The 21,467-nt window shown below is 41.7% G+C and overlaps 1 protein-coding gene across 1 annotated transcript in view; it reads left to right on the top strand.

Annotated features, from left to right (window-relative positions):
* LOC123751759 (putative neural-cadherin 2) overlaps positions 1 to 21,467 on the top strand; it is a 297,993-nt gene that overhangs the window by 165,280 nt on the left and 111,246 nt on the right. The window contains exon 10 of the mRNA XM_069339611.1: positions 13,659 to 13,872. Within this exon, the coding sequence (XP_069195712.1) occupies positions 13,659 to 13,872 (214 nt within the window). The remainder of the gene's footprint in view (positions 1 to 13,658; positions 13,873 to 21,467) is intronic.

Below are 21,467 nucleotides of genomic sequence, written 5' to 3'. Positions count from 1 at the left end.
GATGGGAGGATTGAGGATATTGATGCTCATGATGCACTCTACCTCATCACCAGATGTCTGTCCCTCCCCAGGTTAACCTACTTTCTGAGGTGTTCACCATCTTACAGTAGCCAAAAACTAAGTGAGTATGACCGGTTACTGAAATCAATGCTAGAAAAAGCCCTTAACCTCTCTCTCGATGACCTACAGTGGAAACAAGCCTCTCTTCCCGTAAGACTTGGGGGCCTCGGAGTTCGAACAGCAACGCAAATCGCTGTTCCAGCCTTCCTGTCCTCCTTATCAGCATCCGACGACCTTATGAAGGAAATTCTACCTGCCCACTTACATCAGCTGGCAGGTGTACATGATCCCAATTTTACACGCTGTGCCACAGAGTGGGCCTCTCGTGCAGGCCAATCACCTCAACCACCATCCCCAAAATCCCACAAGCAATCCAGCTGGGATGGTCCCATTGTAGACCAAGTTGCTGCAGAGTGCCTGGGTGCTGCAACAACACAACACGACATTGCTCGCCTCACAGCAGTAGCAGCACCACATGCAGGGGATTTCCTGTTAGCAACCCCAATGTCGGCAACTGGCACGCGTCTCACACCACACGCCCTCCGAATTGCTGTGGCCCTCCGCCTTGCTGCCCCAATCCACACCAGATATAGGTGTATTTGCGGCGAGGTGGTGGCTGACAGGTACGGTCACCATGGCCTACTCTGCCAAAGCACAGGTAGATGGCACTCGAGGCACAGTGAAGTTAACGACATCATCAAGAGGAGCCTCACCACAGCTGGATGCCCAGCTGAAAGAGAGCCCCGTTACCTAACGCCCCGTAACTCTGATGCTCTTATTGGTCGCCCTGATGGTATCACAGTGAACCCCTGGAAGAATGGCAAGCAGTTGGTATGGGACTACACGTGCGTATCAACCCTGGCTAACACCTACATTAACCTCAGTGTTGCACAACCAGGTGGCGCTGCCACCCACAGGGAAGCAGCCAAATCCCGTAAGTATAGAGAACTGGATCACCACTACAATTTTGTCCCCATTGCTTCTGAGACGCTCGGCGCCTGGGGTAAAAGTGCTACCAGTTTTTTGAAGGAACTGGGTTCTAGGCTCATTGAAACAACAAGGGACCCGAGAGCTGCAAGCTTTCTTTTCCAGCGCCTCAGTGTGGCGATACAGAGGGGAAATGCGCACTGCATCCAGGGTTCCTGCCCGCCATCTGAGGAGCTGGAGGAACTCGACAACCTATGACAACCATCTTTGTAACCCATATGTAACTCCTTTTTTTGTAACAAAGTTCAAATAAAGTAAATATATATGTGTACATACAAAAGAATGGGGGTGGTAGGAGAAGATAATATTAGTGTTCAGTGAGAAACCACAAGGTCTCCTCTGAATACTTTTTATTTTCTTCTCCGAGGCTATGGGTCCCCACATTGGCACCAGAGGTGGTACCCTCACAAAATTTTATATATATATATATATATATATATATATATATATATATATATATATATATATATATATATATATATATATATATATATATATATATATATATATATATATATTCAGGCTTGTTCGCATTTATATATATATATATATATATATATATATATATATATATATATATATATATATATATATATATATATATATATATATATATATATATATATATGTAGTATCTAGTAGCCAGAACGCACTTCTCAGCCTACTATACAAGGCCCGATTTGCCTAATAAGCCAAGTTTTCATGAATTAATGTTTTTTCGACTACCTAATCTACCTAACCTAACCTAACATAACTTTTTCGGCTACCTAACCTAACCTAACCTATAAAGATAGGTTAGGTTAGGTTCGGTCATATATCTACATTAATTTTAACTACAATTAAAAAAAATTTACCTCATACATAATGAAATGGGTAGCTTTATCATTTCATAAGAAAAAAATTAGAGAAAATATATTAATTCAGGAAAACTTGGCTTATTAGGCAAATCGGGCCTTGCATAGTAGACTGAGAAGTGCGTTCTGGCTACTAGGTACGACATATATATATATATATATATATATATATATATATATATATACATATATATATATATATATATATATATATATATATATATATGTATATATATATATATATATATATATATATATATATATATATATATATATATATATATATATATATATATATATATATATATATATATATATATATATATATATGTCGTACCTAGTAGCCAGAACTCACTTTTCAGCCTACTATGCAAGGCCCGATTTGCCTAATAAGCCAAGTTTTCATGAATTAATTGTTTTTCGACTACCTAACCTACCTAACCTAACCTAACCTACCTTTTTCGGCTACCTAACCTAACCTAACCTATAAAGATAGGTTAGGTTAGGTTAGGTAGGGTTGGTTAGGTTCGGTCATATATCTACGTTAATTTTAACTCAAATAAAAAACAATTGACCTCATACATAATGAAATGGGTAGCTTTATCATTTCATAAGAAAATAATTAGAGAAAATATATTAATTCAGGAAAACTTGGCTTATTAGGCAAATCGGGCCTTGCATAGTAGGCTGAGAAGTGAGTTCTGGCTACTAGGTACGACATATATATATATATATATATATATATATATATATATATATATGTCGTACATAGTAGCCAGAATGCACGTCTCAGCCTACTATGCAAGGCCCGATTTGCCTAATAAGCCAAGTTTTCATGAAATAATGTTTTTTCGACTACCTAACTTACCTAACCTAACCTAACCTAACTTTTTTGGCTACCTAACCTAACCTAACCTATAGAGATAGGTTAGGTTAGGTTAGGTAGGGTTGGTTAGGTTCGGTCATATATCTACGTTAATTTTAACTCCAATAAAAAAAAATTGACCTTGTTCATAATGAAATGGGTAGCTTTATCATTTCATGAGAAAAAAATTTGAGAAAATATATCAATTCAGGAAAACTTGGCTTATTAGGCAAATCGGGCCTTGCATAGTAGGTCGAGAAGTGTGTTCTGTCTACTAGGTACGACATATATATATATATATATATATATATATATATATATATATATATATATATATATATATATATATATATGTCGTACCTAGTAGCCAGAACGTACTTCTGAGCCTACTATGCAAGGCCCGATTTGCCTAATAAGCCAAGTTTTCATGAATTAATTGTTTTTCGCCTACCTAACCTACCTAACCTAACCTAACCTAACTTTTTCGGCTACCTAACCTAACCTAGCCTATACAGATAGGTTAGGTTAGGTTAGGTAGGGTTGGTTAGGTTCGGTCATATATCTACGTTAATTTTAACTCCAATAAAAAAAAATTGACCTCATACATAATGAAATGGGTAGCTTTATCTTTTCCTAAGAAAAAAATTAGATAAAATATATTAATTCAGGAAAACTTGGCTTATTAGGCAAATCGGGCCTTGCATAGTAGGCCGAGAAGTGCATTCTGGCTACTAGGTACGACATATATATATATATATATATATATATGTCGTACCTAGTAGCCAGAACTCACTTCTCAGCCTACTATGCAAGGCCCGATTTGCCTAATAAGCCAAGTTTTCCTGAATTAATATATTTTCTCTAATTATTTTCTTATGAAATGATAAAGCTACCCATTTCATTATGTATGAGGTCAATTGTTTTTTATTTGAGTTAAAATTAACGTAGATATATGACCGAACCTAACCAACCCTACCTAACCTAACCTAACCTATCTTTATAGGTTAGGTTAGGTTAGGTAGCCGAAAAAGGTAGGTTAGGTTAGGTTAGGTAGGTTAGGTAGTCGAAAAACAATTAATTCATGAAAACTTGGCTTATTAGGCAAATCGGGCCTTGCATAGTAGGCTGAAAAGTGAGTTCTGGCTACTAGGTACGACATATATATATATATATATATATATATATATATATATATATATATATATATATATATATATATATATATATATATATATATATATATATATATATATAAATATATATATATATTCGTCACAATATGTAACTCCGTCACAATATGTAGTATCTAGTAGCCAGAACTCACTTCTCAGCCTACTATGCAAGGCCCGATTTGCCTAATAAGCCAAGTTTTCATGAATTAATTGTTTTTCGACTACCTAACCTACCTAACCTAACCTAACCTAACTTTTTCGGCTACCTAACCTAACCTAACCTATAAAGATTGGTTAGGTTAGGTTAGGTAGGGTTGGTTAGGTTCGGTCATATATCTACGTTAATTTTAACTCCAATAAAAAAAATTGACCTCAAACATAATGAAATGGGTAGCTTTATCATTTCATAAGAAAAAAATTAGAGAAATAATATTAATTCAGGAAAACTTGGCTTATTAGGCAAAACGGGCCTTGCATATTAGGCTGAGAAGTGCGTTCTGGCTATTAGGTACGACATGTATATATATATATATATATATATATATATATATATATATATATATATATATATATATATATATATATATATATATATATATATATATATATATATATGTCGTACCTAGTAGCCAGAACTCACTTCTCAGCCTACTGTGCGAGGCCCGATTTGCCTAATAAGCCAAGTTTTACTGAAATAATATATTTTCTCTATTTTTTTTCTTATGAAATGATAAAGCTCCCCATTTCATTATGTATGAGGTCAATTTTTTTTTATTGGAGTTAAAATTAACGTAGATATATGACCGAACCTAACCAACCCTACCTATCCTAACCTAACCTATCTTTATAGGTTAGGTTAGGTTAGGTAGCCGAAAACGTTAGGTTAGGTTAGGTTAGGTAGGTTAGGTTGTCGAAAAAACATTAATTCATGAAAACTAGGCTTATTAGGCAAATCAGGCCTTGCATAGTAGGCTGAGAAGTGAGTTCTGGCTACTAGGTACGACATATATATATATATATATATATATATATATATATATATATATATATATATATATATATATATATATATATATATATATATATTCAGGCTTGTTCGCATATATATATATATATATATATATATATATATATATATTGTTGGGGGTTTCACCTCTCTTCTCTCTAGTCTGGGGTGAGCAATAGTTATGCTCAAGGTAACTCACCGTAGCCCTGCGGGTCTTCCCTCGATCCTCACGGCGCCACTGCACGCCAGGAGAGTCTCCCAGTCAATCTTAACGGCCTCCTATTAAGAAAGAGTGAGAACACGACTCGTTCACATCGACTGTCGTGTGCCCTCCCCAACAATAGGGCTCTACGGTTAAACACAAGATCGCCAACTGGTGTTTAAGGTGGCCAGTAACACCCTCAGTGGACTGGTGTATTCAGTGGTAGCCTTGGCAAGGTCACACTCAAAGATCAGGAATCAGGCAGGTACTTATTGTTATCACTCTATGCTTACAGGTATAGTATAGCCACAAGATCAATGGAGGGGATGATAAAAGCACAAAGAGAGTTTTGTATTTTACTTAAAATGTATGAAAGATGTCACAAGGACACACAATAATCATAAATCAACTGATCCTGACTCGGCCGGTAATTCCCACGGATATTATGCGATCACTAGAGGGCAACACTCTCCCCCTCCTCATCAAGTGTCAAGAACAGCTGATCGCAATGGCCTCTCCGCGCGAACTTTGCTTGTTTTCTAGATTCACGCGCGCTGTTCCTTTAAATTTTCCAATATTACTAGAAACTCGCACACTCGATATTGGCACAAATAAACCGTATTACTCAGTTACACTGTACTCAGGCTCAAACAGTCTTTTCTACAATCAATGCTATAATGATTCACTGTAATGGCTTTACATTGTTCTTCACTCAACCATATATTATGAAATATTAACACTGGAGTTTTCAGTACTTTCTCTCGTTGGCGATAACGCAATAATTCACTGTACTCACAAATGATTATTCACTGAATGAACATAGACATATATATGGTATATAAATCAATCATCAATACATGGATAATAAATAGTTTCTGGGCACATAGCCTAACCTCCAAATACTGGCATAATCTTATATATATTTTACCACTATATGTTCATATCAAAATCTATAGAAAGATATACACAACACAGTAAATTTATCACTGGTTCCTGGTGCCTGTACACACCAATAATCAACATGAATAATACAAGTACTCTTGATAGTACTGTCTAGCACACTGGTGCTTTACCGTGACATAGGTGAGACTTGCTCACGACATATAAAATCTTCAGGCTAGATAATATAGCCAAATAACACAGCTAACTAAAGGGGAATGGGGAGGGAACTAGAACCACCTACTTCACCCTATCCTCCGATGAGAGTCGAGATGTAGCTCCTGGTCCTCGTGTCGGGAACGCCCCCACACTACACGTCGTCGTGTCCTACCAGAGCCTCTCGTCGTCCCACCGTTTAGCGCGTCGTCTCCGTGCCTCCTCACTGCAGGTCCGTCCTCCTCCTTGACTTCTTGAAGGTTGGAGTCGGTCTCCTGGCCGTCGTCTTCTCCCAGCAACGGCTGTCGCCTACGTCTCAGCTACAGTCGTTCGGTTTCCCCAAATAGTCCTCTCTTCCTCAGCTACCCAGTGGCTCTGTCAGCCACTACGCTGTCACGAATTGGTGAATTGCCACAGACGTCAACATACGTCACTGCACGGCTTCACTGCTACTGGCACAGTACCTGACTGGAGCACTTGTTGCTCAAATAACCGTCAATTCCCTCTTCTGGTTCAACACATGAACTAGGGAAGACTTCTCAGAGTACTGGCGGACTTCAGGTGACGCGTAAATCCACGGTAGTGGGAAACAGCTGTCCGACAGACAGGACCACTCGTCGCACATCCGACCTCTATGACGTGTCGTGTCTCACTGCTGGCGCCAGCCCGGCGCGCTGGCCGGACCCCCTTCCTTCGTGACGTCACTTTTACTATGGGAGGTTTTCATTGGCTCCCGGTGCCACACTGCTGTCGGTGACCAATCCGGTGCCACTGACGTCACACGGTTTTGGCGGGAGATCAGAGAGGTAAGCGCCATCTTGGCTCCCTAAAGGGCCTAAACCACAGGCCAAAATATTACTATTTCACAAATTTCTCGGCTCTCCGAGAACACTTCACTCTCTCCCATATATCAAATTGTAGCCTGCAACGTAGAGAACGCTTGGGAAAAGCAGACATGACTCTTACTGCAGGCGTGGGAGAATTATAAGGGGGGGGGGGGAACTCCGTCACATACCCCTCCCCTTAAAATAAGAGTCATGTCTGGTTAGTGCACGCAGGATAGGGCGTCCGCTACTGCGTCGTCCTTCCCCTTGATGTGCTTGACCTTGATCCTTGTCCGACTCTCAGTGCGGGTGAGACTGGTGCCGTCCGCCCTGGACCACTTACTTTTCTCCTCCGGGAGTTCTCGGTCCCTCGGTACACTCAGACCCGTCTTACGCTGGGTTTCTTGGGACATCGTTCCTTCCTGCTTGTCGGCTCTTCCTTCCACAATGAAGAAAGGTTTCAGGCGGTCCATGCGACACACCTGTTTCTTCCGGGGTCCATCCGGCTTCCCAATCTCGTACGACACTGGACCCAACCGTCGCAGCACTCGGTATGGTCTCTTGAACCGCGACCTGGTCACTCTACGTTTACCTGGAAGCAAGACCATTACTTGGGACCCGACCTGGAAATCCCTCTGCGCAGCTCTCCTGTCGAACCACTTCGACATCTTACGTTGCGCCTTCTTCAGGAGTTTCCTAGCCAGTCCCTTCGCTCGAGTGAGACGTTGTTTGAACTTCTGGACATATTTAATCACCGTTCCCACGGTCGCTCCTGGTGTCCATCGTTCCTTCATCATGAATAGCATGGCATATATAATATATATAAATGGAAAGTAAGCCTTCTCAGGACCCACACGTCCTCCTTCGGCCTTACTAACCAATTCGGGGACCTCCCCCTGCTGTAACTCTCCGAGACGAGTGCGGCTTACCCCTGGAGAACTGGTGAGTGTCACCTGCAACTCACCATTCGGGCTACTCTCGCCCTCCACTCGTTCTCTGGGTCCTACGCAGAGGTGATCTGTTCCCAGGCTGTCAGTCGACTCCTCAGCCCCATCAGATCCACAACCTCCTTGTTCTTCGCGTTGTCTCGGTGTCACAGTACAAACTGGGATCGCCACCGGTGCGATTCCCTTCTCGTCCCCACAGGCGTTCAAATCTTCGCCTGTCTCCTCGTGTTGTTCTGGGCACTCTTCGCCTTTCACGAGATGCGGGAGGACATATCCTCCACACGCGTCATTCCCCAAGATGACCTGTGCCTCCATCTTGGGCATTGATGTACAGACTCCCACCTCTAGGGTCTGGCAGCCATATTCGGAATCTAAAGTTACCTGGTGTAGGGGCATCCTCACTGGGCCTCCCACAGTGGTCACACTAGCCACCCCCACACTGGTGCTCTTGTAACCCTCGGGGAACAGGGTCTCACTCACCAGGGTAAAGTCAGCCCCGGTGTCTCTTAGCATCTTCACTGGGATGGGGTCTGCGACCCCCATCCTTACGGTTCCTTGACACATGAATGGGTGAACTTTCTTCTCCCCATTCAGCACGGGTTCATCCCGCACTCCCTCGGCCCTCTGGTCCTCGAACATCACTAAAGCAACGTGTCCCCGCTGCTTAGGGCGTCTGCATTCCCGCGCGACGTGTCCGGGTATTCCGCAGTTGTAGCAGCGGCCCCTCGGCGGAGACCATCCGCCACCGCTCGCCTTAGCACTGCCTCCAGAGACCGTCACACCCTGTGTCTTTCCCGCCTCACTTGTCGTTTCTTTCCCTGCAGTCACAGTTCCCGAGCTCTCAGCTTGGTTCTCCCCTATCGGCTCTACAACACCTTTTGTTCCTCGGGTGTTCCAACTTGAGAGGTGGGATTTGGGAGAGCTCGCTCCTGTCCTCCATCCATCCGTCCTTCTATAACTCCTATCGTTTCCGACGTATGCGGGTGGTCGGTTCTGTCCCTCTCGGCGTGGGCGTAGGGCTTCTTCTAGCATGTCGGCCCGGTCGGCTGCGGCCCTCAGGTCCTTTATGTCCGCCTCCTTTACCCTCATCCTGATCTCAGGAGAGAGCACGGACATAAACTTTTCCATGGCCATTAGTTCCTTGACCTCTTCGACCGACCTTGCTTCTTCAGAGTCCAGCCACTTAAGGAGCTTTCTTTCAATGTCCCTCGCCGTCTCCGCATACGATTTTCCTGGCAACCGGGTACATTCTCTAAACCTCTTTCTGTAACACTCTGGCGTGAGCTTAAAGGAACGGAGCACAGCTCGTTTTATCGCATCGTAGTTAGTGCATTCTTGGAAGTCGAGCATAGTGAAGGCTTGGCGAGCTTCACCTGTGAGCCTCCCTTGGACCAACTCCGCCCACTCCGCCCTCGGCCACCTCTTCATAGCAGCAACTCTCTCAAAGTGATCGAAGAAACTTTCGGCTTCACTAGGCACAAAGACCGGCAGGTCTCGTTCCCTCACTCGTCGGTCTTCCTGTGGCGGGGCAGGGGCACCTAGTCCCAGTTCAGCTCGCTTCAGCTCCACCTCCTGGTTGGCTTCTATTTCCATTTGTCTCAGCCTAACTTCTTGCTCTCGTTCTTCCCTGCGTAGCTGTGCTTCTCGTTCTTGCTCTTCCCGGCGCAGCTGTGCTTCTCGCTCCTGTTCTTCTTTGCGCAGCTGTGCTTCTTCTCTCCTCAGCTGCGCTTCTGCTTCCCGCTCTTCCTTGCGCTGTTGTGCCTCTTCTCTCCTCAGCTGCGCTTCTCGCTCTTCTCTGCGCTGCTGTGCTTCTCGCTCTTCTTTGCGCTGCTGTGCTTCTCGCTCTTCTTTGCGCTGCTGTGCCTCTTCTCTCCTCAGCTGCGCTTCTGCTTCTCGCTCTTCCTTGCGCTGCTGTGCTTCCAGCTGCAGCTTCATTATTTCCAGCTTAATGCTGTGCCTGCTGCCGCTGGATCCCCTGCTGCTTCCACCAATACTCAGGTGCTCACCCTCACTGGCAGGTGTTTGGGGCCGTTCCTCCCCCAAAGCTTCGTCTCGAGCCTTTAGCTGAGCCATTATCTCTAGTCTTCTTTCACCAACTCGGGCAGATTTCAGCTTTATTCCAAAATGATCCGCTATAGCCTGTAACTGTGCCTTGGTGCACTCTTCCAGCACCTGTTCGTCTCTAGAGTCAATAAACCTCGCTACTTTATCATCCTCCATCTTGTGCTACGAGTGATAACCTTCACCTGATCTCTAACACCACTGCCAAGTACCACTGCAACCTTTACTCCGATCCTAATCCTGGCGAGGTCGCCAATGTTGGGGGTTTCACCTCTCTTCTCTCTAGTCTGGGGTGAGCAATAGTTATGCTCAAGGTAACTCACCGTAGCCCTGCGGGTCTTCCCTCGATCCTCACGGCGCCACTGCACGCCAGGAGAGTCTCCCAGTCAATCTTAACGGCCTCCTATTAAGAAAGAGTGAGAACACGACTCGTTCACATCGACTGTCGTGTGCCCTCCCCAACAATAGGGCTCTACGGTTAAACACAAGATCGCCAACTGGTGTTTAAGGTGGCCAGTAACACCCTCAGTGGACTGGTGTATTCAGTGGTAGCCTTGGCAAGGTCACACTCAAAGATCAGGAATCAGGCAGGTACTTATTGTTATCACTCTATGCTTACAGGTATAGTATAGCCACAAGATCAATGGAGGGGATGATAAAAACACAAAGAGAGTTTTGTATTTTACTTAAAATGTATGAAAGATGTCACAAGGACACACAATAATCATAAATCAACTGATCCTGACTCGGCCGGTAATTCCCACGGATATTATGCGATCACTAGAGGGCAACACTCTCCCCCTCCTCATCAAGTGTCAAGAACAGCTGATCGCAATGGCCTCTCCGCGCGAACTTTGCTTGTTTTCTAGATTCACGCGCGCTGTTCCTTTAAATTTTCCAATATTACTAGAAACTCGCACACTCGATATTGGCACAAATAAACCGTATTACTCAGTTACACTGTACTCAGGCTCAAACAGTCTTTTCTACAATCAATGCTATAATGATTCACTGTAATGGCTTTACATTGTTCTTCACTCAACCATATATTATGAAATATTAACACTGGAGTTTTCAGTACTTTCTCTCGTTGGCGATAACGCAATAATTCACTGTACTCACAAATGATTATTCACTGAATGAACATAGACATATATATGGTATATAAATCAATCATCAATACATGGATAATAAATAGTTTCTGGGCACATAGCCTAACCTCCAAATACTGGCATAATCTTATATATATTTTACCACTATATGTTCATATCAAAATCTATAGAAAGATATACACAACACAGTAAATTTATCACTGGTTCCTGGTGCCTGTACACACCAATAATCAACATGAATAATACAAGTACTCTTGATAGTACTGTCTAGCACACTGGTGCTTTACCGTGACATAGGTGAGACTTGCTCACGACATATAAAATCTTCAGGCTAGATAATATAGCCAAATAACACAGCTAACTAAAGGGGAATGGGGAGGGAACTAGAACCACCTACTTCACCCTATCCTCCGATGAGAGTCGAGATGTAGCTCCTGGTCCTCGTGTCGGGAACGCCCCCACACTACACGTCGTCGTGTCCTACCAGAGCCTCTCGTCGTCCCACCGTTTAGCGCGTCGTCTCCGTGCCTCCTCACTGCAGGTCCGTCCTCCTCCTTGACTTCTTGAAGGTTGGAGTCGGTCTCCTGGCCGTCGTCTTCTCCCAGCAACGGCTGTCGCCTACGTCTCAGCTACAGTCGTTCGGTTTCCCCAAATAGTCCTCTCTTCCTCAGCTACCCAGTGGCTCTGTCAGCCACTACGCTGTCACGAATTGGTGAATTGCCACAGACGTCAACATACGTCACTGCACGGCTTCACTGCTACTGGCACAGTACCTGACTGGAGCACTTGTTGCTCAAATAACCGTCAATTCCCTCTTCTGGTTCAACACATGAACTAGGGAAGACTTCTCAGAGTACTGGCGGACTTCAGGTGACGCGTAAATCCACGGTAGTGGGAAACAGCTGTCCGACAGACAGGACCACTCGTCGCACATCCGACCTCTATGACGTGTCGTGTCTCACTGCTGGCGCCAGCCCGGCGCGCTGGCCGGACCCCCTTCCTTCGTGACGTCACTTTTACTATGGGAGGTTTTCATTGGCTCCCGGTGCCACACTGCTGTCGGTGACCAATCCGGTGCCACTGACGTCACACGGTTTTGGCGGGAGATCAGAGAGGTAAGCGCCATCTTGGCTCCCTAAAGGGCCTAAACCACAGGCCAAAATATTACTATTTCACAAATTTCTCGGCTCTCCGAGAACACTTCACCCTCTCCCATATATCAAATTGTAGCCTGCAACGTAGAGAACGCTTGGGAAAAGCAGACATGACTCTTACTGCAGGCGTGGGAGAATTATAAGGGGGGGGGGGGAACTCCGTCACAATATGTAGTATCTAGTAGCCAGAACGCACTTCTCAGCCTACTATACAAGGCCCGATTTGCCTAATAAGCCAAGTTTTCATGAATTAATGTTTTTTCGACTACCTAATCTACCTAACCTAACCTAACATAACTTTTTCGGCTACCTAACCTAACCTAACCTATAAAGATAGGTTAGGTTAGGTTCGGTCATATATCTACATTAATTTTAACTACAATTAAAAAAAATTTACCTCATACATAATGAAATGGGTAGCTTTATCATTACATAAGAAAAAAATTAGAGAAAATATATTAATTCAGGAAAACTTGGCTTATTAGGCAAATCGGGCCTTGCATAGTAGACTGAGAAGTGCGTTCTGGCTACTAGGTACGACATATATATATATATATATATATATATATATATATATATATATATATATATATATATATATATATATATGTATATATATATATATATATATATATATATATATATATATATATATATATATATATATATATATATAATTATATAATATGACAATGTCAGAATACGAAGGAAGAATTGAGACAGGAATTTCCGTAAGTACTTACGTATTTATTTAATAATACTTCTTCAGAAGTGTTATTCCTTCTATATGACACTGTAAGTACACAACTTGTCACTGTCTCGGCACGGAAAGTACAAAACTTCACACTGTCTCAACACTGCAAGTACACAACTTGACACTGTCTCGGCACTGTAAGTACACAACATGACACTATCTCAACACTGCAAGTACACAAAATGTCACTGTCTCGGTACAGAAAGTACACAACTTGACACTGTCTCGGCACTGTAAGTACACAACTTGTCACTGTATCGGCACGGAAAGTACAAAACTTCACACTGTCTCAACACTGCAAGTACACAAAATGCCACTGTCTCGGTACAGAAAGTACACAACTTGACACTGTCTCGGCACTGTAAGTACACAACTTGTCACTGTATCGGCACGGAAAGTACACAACTTCACACTGTCTCCACACTGTAAGTACACAACTTGACATTGTCTCGGCACTGTAAGTACACAACTTGTCACTGTCTTTGGAATGTCGTTCTAACCATGGAGGGATGGTCAACCATATGCCTGAAGATGACCTCACTCTGGCTGGGTGCTCTTCCTGCAGGTGAACGTGACAGACGTGAACGACAACCCGCCGTTCTTGGTGGTGCCGCAGGAGGTGGAGGTGGTGGAGAACGGCGGGGCGCAGGTGGTGGCCCGGGTAAGGCTTGGGGACCCTGACGACTGGCGCCAGGGCCACGGGCCGCCCTTCACCGTAGCCCTTGACCCCAAGGCGCCCCAGCACGTCCTCGACACCTTCAGGGTCACCCACGACAAGAGTGAGTTGTCAAGGGCTGCCAGAGATAATTATCAGGAGAAAGCACTAAGCCTATATGACTATAGCGGCCATCAGAATGTCACCAAAAATCACAACATGTCAATAGACAACATATCAGTTGATCAAATCTCCATTTTATCTATGTAACTATCTATGTATCTATCTATGTATCTATCTATCTATCTATCTATCTATCTATCTATCTATCTATCTATCTATCTATATATATATATATATATATATATATATATATATATATATATATATATATATATATATATATATATATATATATATATATATATATATATATATATATTTATTTATTTTTTTTTATAACAAAATATGGAAGGGAGTACCACCTCTAGCTGGAAGAAGGGGGACCCATAGCCTCGGAGGAAACCACGCATAACGCATTAGAGGGAATGTTTAGATCCCCTCCAATACAGTTTCTGTGTGCTTTTCTCCTACCACCCCCTTCCTTTTTTTATTTTTTGTGCTTTATTATGCATTTGATGGTTACAAGATATACATGGGATATATATATATATATATATATATATATATATATATATATATATATATATATATATATATATATATATATATATATATATATATATATATATATATACATATATATATATATATATATGTATATATATATATATGTATATATATATATATATATATATATATATATATATATATATATATATATATATATATATATATATATATATATATATATATATATATTAAATATGACCGAAAAAGTAAGATTAATAATTCTAACACGAATTTTCTCAATCTTTCGTACATTTCTTTTCACTGTTGGAGGTAATTCAAAAATCAATTCTCCAAAATTCATTTTTATTTCTAGTCTGAAGCGACACTTGAGCGCGTTTCGTAAAACTTATTACATTTTCAAAGACTTTAGTTAACACATACACAACTGAATAGAACTTACACATCTCCGATTTTGTTTATATCTACATTTGAGTAAGGTGTATGGGGTGAGGTGGTATTTAATAAGGTATTAATTTCATCAACACAAGCCAGAACATGAAACAATGGGTATTGAATAGAAGTGATTGTAGAAAGCCATGCAGTGCGTTTCCAGGCTTGTGTGTCTTGACATTTCCATACGCATATCCAGGTTTATATTCCCCAATAATCTTTGGCCGGTGGAGTCCGGATTTCTTGGTGTTCACAGTTTCGATCAGTTTGTTGACCTTTGCTTTCAATTCGGCTGTAGTGTCCTTCGTTACCCTTTGGAATTTAGTTTGGTCAGAGAGTACGAGGTTCATTTTCGCCAGATATTCGTCTTTTTTAAGAATGACGTATATTGGCGACTTGTCACCTCTCCTGACAACTATCTCCTTGTGCTCACGAAGGCTTTTAGCTGCCGCTTTGAGCTCGGGGGACAGTATGGTGCTTCTGTAATTGCCTCGATTCTTTCCTCCTTCCGCAATAAGTTCTGCTTGTAAGGTATCTTTGGTAGTGACCTTCTTTTGTGTCTCGAGGTCGAATATGTCGTCCAACAGAATTTCCAACTCCACTTTCCGGGCCATCTCACTCGGTCTGGACATAACGTGACAGTTTATACCCAGATTTAGGAGAGTGACTTGGTCCTCAGCGAGGTTAATTCCTACAAGGTTCAGGAAGCCATCTCTTGGTCGTGGAATTGCCATAGGTCCTCCATATAACGTTGTCAGTTTCTTGATAATCCTTGTTTCAGTGCTGAGGTGATGTCGGTCTGTGAGGATGTCGAGGTGTTGTTCAATGCGGGTATGGAGACTTTCGTCGATGTTGCTATTTCTCCGTTCGTTTGTAGCATGAAGTAGTTGCGTTTTGTTGTCTTTGATTTCATTTTCTGCCTTGTATATCTGATCACGAATCAGATCCTGGCGATATTTTATCGTGAAAGCTTGATTCCTTGCTGCTGGGTCGTGCGTTTTAATATTAGTATATTTTGGTAGCAGTATATTTTTGGTATATTTTGGTTGGACTCCACCTGCCAAAAATTATTGGGGAATATAAACCTGGATATGCGTATGGAAATGTCAAGACACACAAGCCTGGAAACCCACTTCGGCCAATCATCAGCCAGATACCCACACCCACGTAAAGACTGGCGAAGCGACTCAACGGCCTGCTGACTCCTATATGTCCCTTGCGCCTTCAGCCTGAAGTCTCCAAAGGAATTTGTTGACTTACTGCGGGGCACACGGGCCACAGGGATAAGAGCCTCGTTGGACGTAGAATCACTGTTTACCAACGTACCTGTGGACGAGACAATCGGGATGATAGCCGACAGAGTGTATTGTGATCCGGCCTGTACTCCTCTTGACATACCAGAAAATATTCTAAGGAAACTACTCCAAGCTTGTACTAAAGAGGCACCCTTCTTGAGCCCGGATGGGCACATGTATAAGCTAGTAGATGGGGTAGCCATGGGTTCTCCCCTAGGTGTGCTGTTTGCAAACTTCTACATGGGTACCATCGAGCAAAAAGTCTTAGTCGACATGAACTTGAAACCGGCCATATACTGCAGGTATGTTGACGACATTTTTACACAGGTACCTGATGTCAGACATCTGCAGGAGCTGAAGGAGGCATTTGAGCAGAGTTCCGTGCTGCGTTTCACTTACAAGATGGAAAAGGATGGGAAGCTGCCCTTTCTAGATGTAACAGTCATGGAAAAGAGCGGAGGTTTCCACACTGCAGTCTACACTAAGGAAACGAACATAGGAATGTGCCTAAATGCCAACAGCGACTGCCCAGACAGGTACAAGAGGAGTGTTGTTAACGCTTATGTCGACCGTGCTCTCAGCCACAGCTCAGAATGGAAGCAAGTCGACGAAGAACTCTGTAGGGTAAGGCAGATCCTAGTCAACAACGGCTTCTCCAATGGTTTCGTCGAAGACATCATAAGAAGGAAAGTGAAACGCCATGCAACCTCTGAAGAGACAACTAACACAACACCTATACCCCCTATTAGACTATTTTACAGGAACTTCTTTTCCACTGCTCATAAAACGGAGGAAAGGGTCCTGAAAGATATTGTTATTAGAAACGTTATCCCTAGAGACAAAAATCAGAGGATACAACTGACGATTTACTATAAAACCAGAAAAACGGCCAGCCTACTCATGAGAAACTCTCCAGACACAAAGCAGAACGCTTTGAAAGAGACCAACGTCGTCTATGCCTTCAAATGCCCTCTTGGGGACTGTAAGCTCCAAAAAACCCAGTATATAGGCAAGACAACAACATCTCTTTCTAGGCGTTTAACGATGCATAAGCAAAAGGGCTCCATTAAGGAACATATAATCTCTTCCCACAACCAAACCATCGCCAGAGAAATCCTAGTAAACAACACAGAAATCATCGATAGATACAACGATAGCAGGCGGCTTGACGTCTGCGAGGCACTACACATCAAGAAGTCAACACCAGCAATCAACAGCCAATTAATGCACAACTATATTCTACCCACCTCAAGGCTCCGCTCCAATATAGAAGCATCAAGAAATATGGACCAATAGGCTTTCTACAATCACTTCCATTCAATACCCATTGTTTCGTGTTCTCTCTTGTGTTTAGGAATTTAATACCCTATTAATACCACCTCACCCCATCCACCTCACTCAAATGTAGATATAAACAAATCGAAGATGTGTAAGTTCTATTCAGTTGGGTATGTGTAAACTAAAGTCTTTGAAAATGTAATAAGTTTTACGAAACGCGCTCAAGTGTCGCGTCAGACTAGAAATAAAAATGAATTTTGGAGAATTGATTTTTGAATTACCACCAACAGTGAAAAGAAACGTACGAAAGATCGAGAAAATTCGTGTTAGAATTATTAATCTTACTTTTTCTGTCATATTTAATAATATATGTCTACAGGAAAGACTGCTACCAAAATATACTAATATATATATATATATATATATATATATATATATATATATATATATATATGTATATATATATATATATATATATAATATATATATATATATATATATATATATATATATATATATATATATATATATATATATATATATATATGTATATATATATATATATATATATATATATATATATATATATATATATATATATATATATATATATATTCCCTGCCCGAAACGCTTTGCGTAATAGTGGCTTTAGGCATTGTATGTACTAGCTCTTATCTATAAAGCCAACAAACTTTGTAAAATCTCTTTATGTATGTACCTTTGCCTAAATAAAAATTATTATTATTATTATTATTATTATTATTATTATATATATAGCAGCTGCAATAGCACTTGCCACCAGCCCCATATATATATATATATATATATATATATATATATATATATATATATATATATATATATATATATATATATATATATATATATTTATATATATATATATATATATATATATATATATATATATATATATATATATATATATATATATATATATATATATATATGTTATACTCAAATTCTATGTCAGTTGGAATATAACCTATCACAGGCAAGTAGGCCTCTGACGTCATGCCAGACAGAGGAGCATCAGCCATGCTCCCAGCAGCCTCAGTTCTCCTCACAGACTCAGAGTAGGTGACCTCGGCTGGTCAGATATATACCTTGTCGTCTCGGTCAATAAATATACAGAAGCGACTACTGTGTCTACATTCAACCCGAACAAGGCAAACGAATACTGGTGGCAGCGGTGAGATCCAGAAATATTTTTCTGGAAACGAAAACTTCAAGTACCCAGCATCGCTTTGTGTTTCACAGTACAACCGCCATCAGCCGCCTCCATAAGCCGCCATCCTGCCACCCACGCATCAAATATTGTGCCAGACCGGGGTCCTGCCATCAACCACTACTCCAGGCCAACGTCTCAGCAGTAAGGGTCAATAATTTCCTGTTTGAATGTTAATTAATCAGTGAGGAGGAAGGAAGCTTCCGCGCCAGCCATTTTTGAATCTCGCGCCACCACGTGGGAACCTGCACCCACCACCACCACCACCCCCCAAGCTGACAGTATCTAAGCTTTGTGAGTGTTCAAGCTACTGAAATCGTCGTCAGCCATCGTCGCAAGTATCAACTGATTATTGTGGGTGTTGTACAGTTATTCAAGAGGAATTGGTGAAAAAAAAGACTACAATTGTTTGACCAAGTGTCGCCACCTTGCCTCCCTCCCAAGCTCACACACCTCGCCACAGCCTCCGGCTACACCACTCTGCTGTGAACTCCTGTCTCTCTATCGTGCTTTCCCCTCCGCCATCGTCGCAATATCGTCGTCGTCAGAATTTATCTTCGCGCTTCCAACATCAACAGAGTGTGGGGTCCAAGGAGTTTCGCGCCACCGCCGCTAGGAGTGCTGCCATCACACCAGTTTGTAAACAAGTCCTCACATGGGCCTCTTCACACGTCTCGTCAACGTTTTTCGTTTTGGCCATTGTTATATTGCAAATCCTGCAGCCCTGAGTTAAGTAATTATGAGCTAAGATATCGTGTACTATGATTTAATGAGGTTTAACGTAAATATATCCAAAATATCTTATGAATTAACCTTTCAGTGACTTGTTAAATATTGGAGCCGGTTTAGTACTCCAGGCCCACAGTTTCACTGAGTCCTTTCAATATTCCCTGCATTGATTCCATTATTCATTAATTGTTACTAGTGTCATTAGTGAATTCAAAGATGAGAGAAGTAAGAAATAATTGTTCTAGCAGTTTATTTTGCATAATAGAAATTTGTTTTTGAGATTTGCATAGACAATAGAACTTAGAAATTTTTTTATATTTCTCCAGACCTAACTTGAAATTTATCCTTTAAGCATTTTATTTTAATTTTTTACCATAGCAGTTATATACATTCCAGTGTCCAGTTTATGTGCTACATCCATATTTCATGCATTGCCACTTGTTGTGCTGAATCTTTTTAATGAAATTTTGCAATTACATTTTCCAGTTTTTATATTCTAAATTGCTGTGCTTAGCCTGGTTAAATTAATTTGCATGCTTCTAATCCCAGCCATATTCATACCAGATTGCTAATTTAATTCACAATTTTGCTAGTTCTTAATTATTTGTGCTAATTTTAATAACAATTTTGCTTGTTCTTAATTATTTGTTGCCTAGCCCAATTTAATAATTTTATTTGTGCCATTTTTTCTTACTTTAGCCAAGTTGATATTTTTTTTGTGTGTTTATTTTTGTGTATAGTATTTCTGATGCCAGGTGCACCTAATTATAATCTGCGTTCAAATATTACTTCCACGGCTGTGACAATGCCTACCACTGTTGAAACCCCTTCAGACTCAATGGGAACAGTTGCTCGTCCCAATGGCCAGAGATCAGCTCAGGAAATGGCTATTCCTCTTTTTGCTGGTGAATCCCGCTTATTAGAGTCATGGTTTAGTAAGGTTGAAGCGAAAACAGTTGCACGTTTTTCTAAGCCTACTGATGCCGAATACTTAACAATTGCACGGTCAGCTGTGGACACAACCAAAGGTGATGCACGTTTTGTTGTTGATGAGAAAGCCATTGTTAGCCTCCAGTCTTGGCCCGAATTTAAGGATTTCTTTTGCCGTCGCTTTATTAATAAAGGAGACCTTGACCCGTATAGGTTAGTTAAGAAAATTGCAAATGTCACCATGCAGCCTGGTGAATCTTTTAATGCGTTTACTAGCCGTCTCGATCAGTGTCTGTATGCCTTAGTTTCTGCTATGAATAATTCCACTTGGTTAGATAAAGACAATAATCTGTCCCCTGAGGCTATGGCCAAGATGATAGCATTTGGGACTTTAATGCATTTTGCCCCAGAGCATACTAAACCAATCATTGAGCAACAAAATTTTGGTGTTAAACATGAAATTGGTGAAGTGTTTGAGGCCATTAACAATGCCGCCGATAAATTAGCTCCCCGAAGTGCTCAACTGTTGCCACCCTCTGATACCGTAAATGTAGTAACAAGCTCTCAGCATCCTCCCACAAACTCTTGGTCGCAGAAGCGTACCCATGCTTGTAGCCCCCAGTCAAATTCGCCGCCTCATAAATTGCCGAAACGCCATAGTCCACAACCATCCACTCCCTCATGTTGGCATTGTGGTAAGAGTAACCACCTCGCAAGGGACAGTTGGTCCGCCCCTAGATCATCACCTCCTAGACAATTCTCTCGGTCCCCTCGTCAATCTAATCATTCTAGGCTCCCATATTGCATGTACCATAAACAAGTTGGTCACCACACTGCGGATTGTAGAGCTAGGCAAAGGACATCTCCACCTCGTAACTCCCACGGTCAGTCTTGGCGAGGCGCACAGTGTCCAAGACATTATCAGAACCCACGTAATTAAACTCCCAGCCCAGTTATAATGCAACTTCAAATTATAATACTCGATCACAGAATGCTGGAGCTCAGAATGTTCACTCCATGTCGTCGGGAAACCCCCAAGGCCATCTGCTAACCAATTCAAGCTAGCCAATCCTAGTGCCCTCCCTGTGTATTCAGTAGCTACCCAAAATAGATTTGGACACTTGACAGAGGAGGACACTGACTCTAGACCAGTTGTAG

This window comes from Procambarus clarkii, chromosome 42, assembly GCF_040958095.1.
Source record: "Procambarus clarkii isolate CNS0578487 chromosome 42, FALCON_Pclarkii_2.0, whole genome shotgun sequence".
NCBI lineage: Eukaryota > Metazoa > Arthropoda > Malacostraca > Decapoda > Cambaridae > Procambarus > Procambarus clarkii.
Note: the sequence above shows the minus strand (reverse complement) of the source record. Positions and strands in the feature narration are given on the sequence as shown.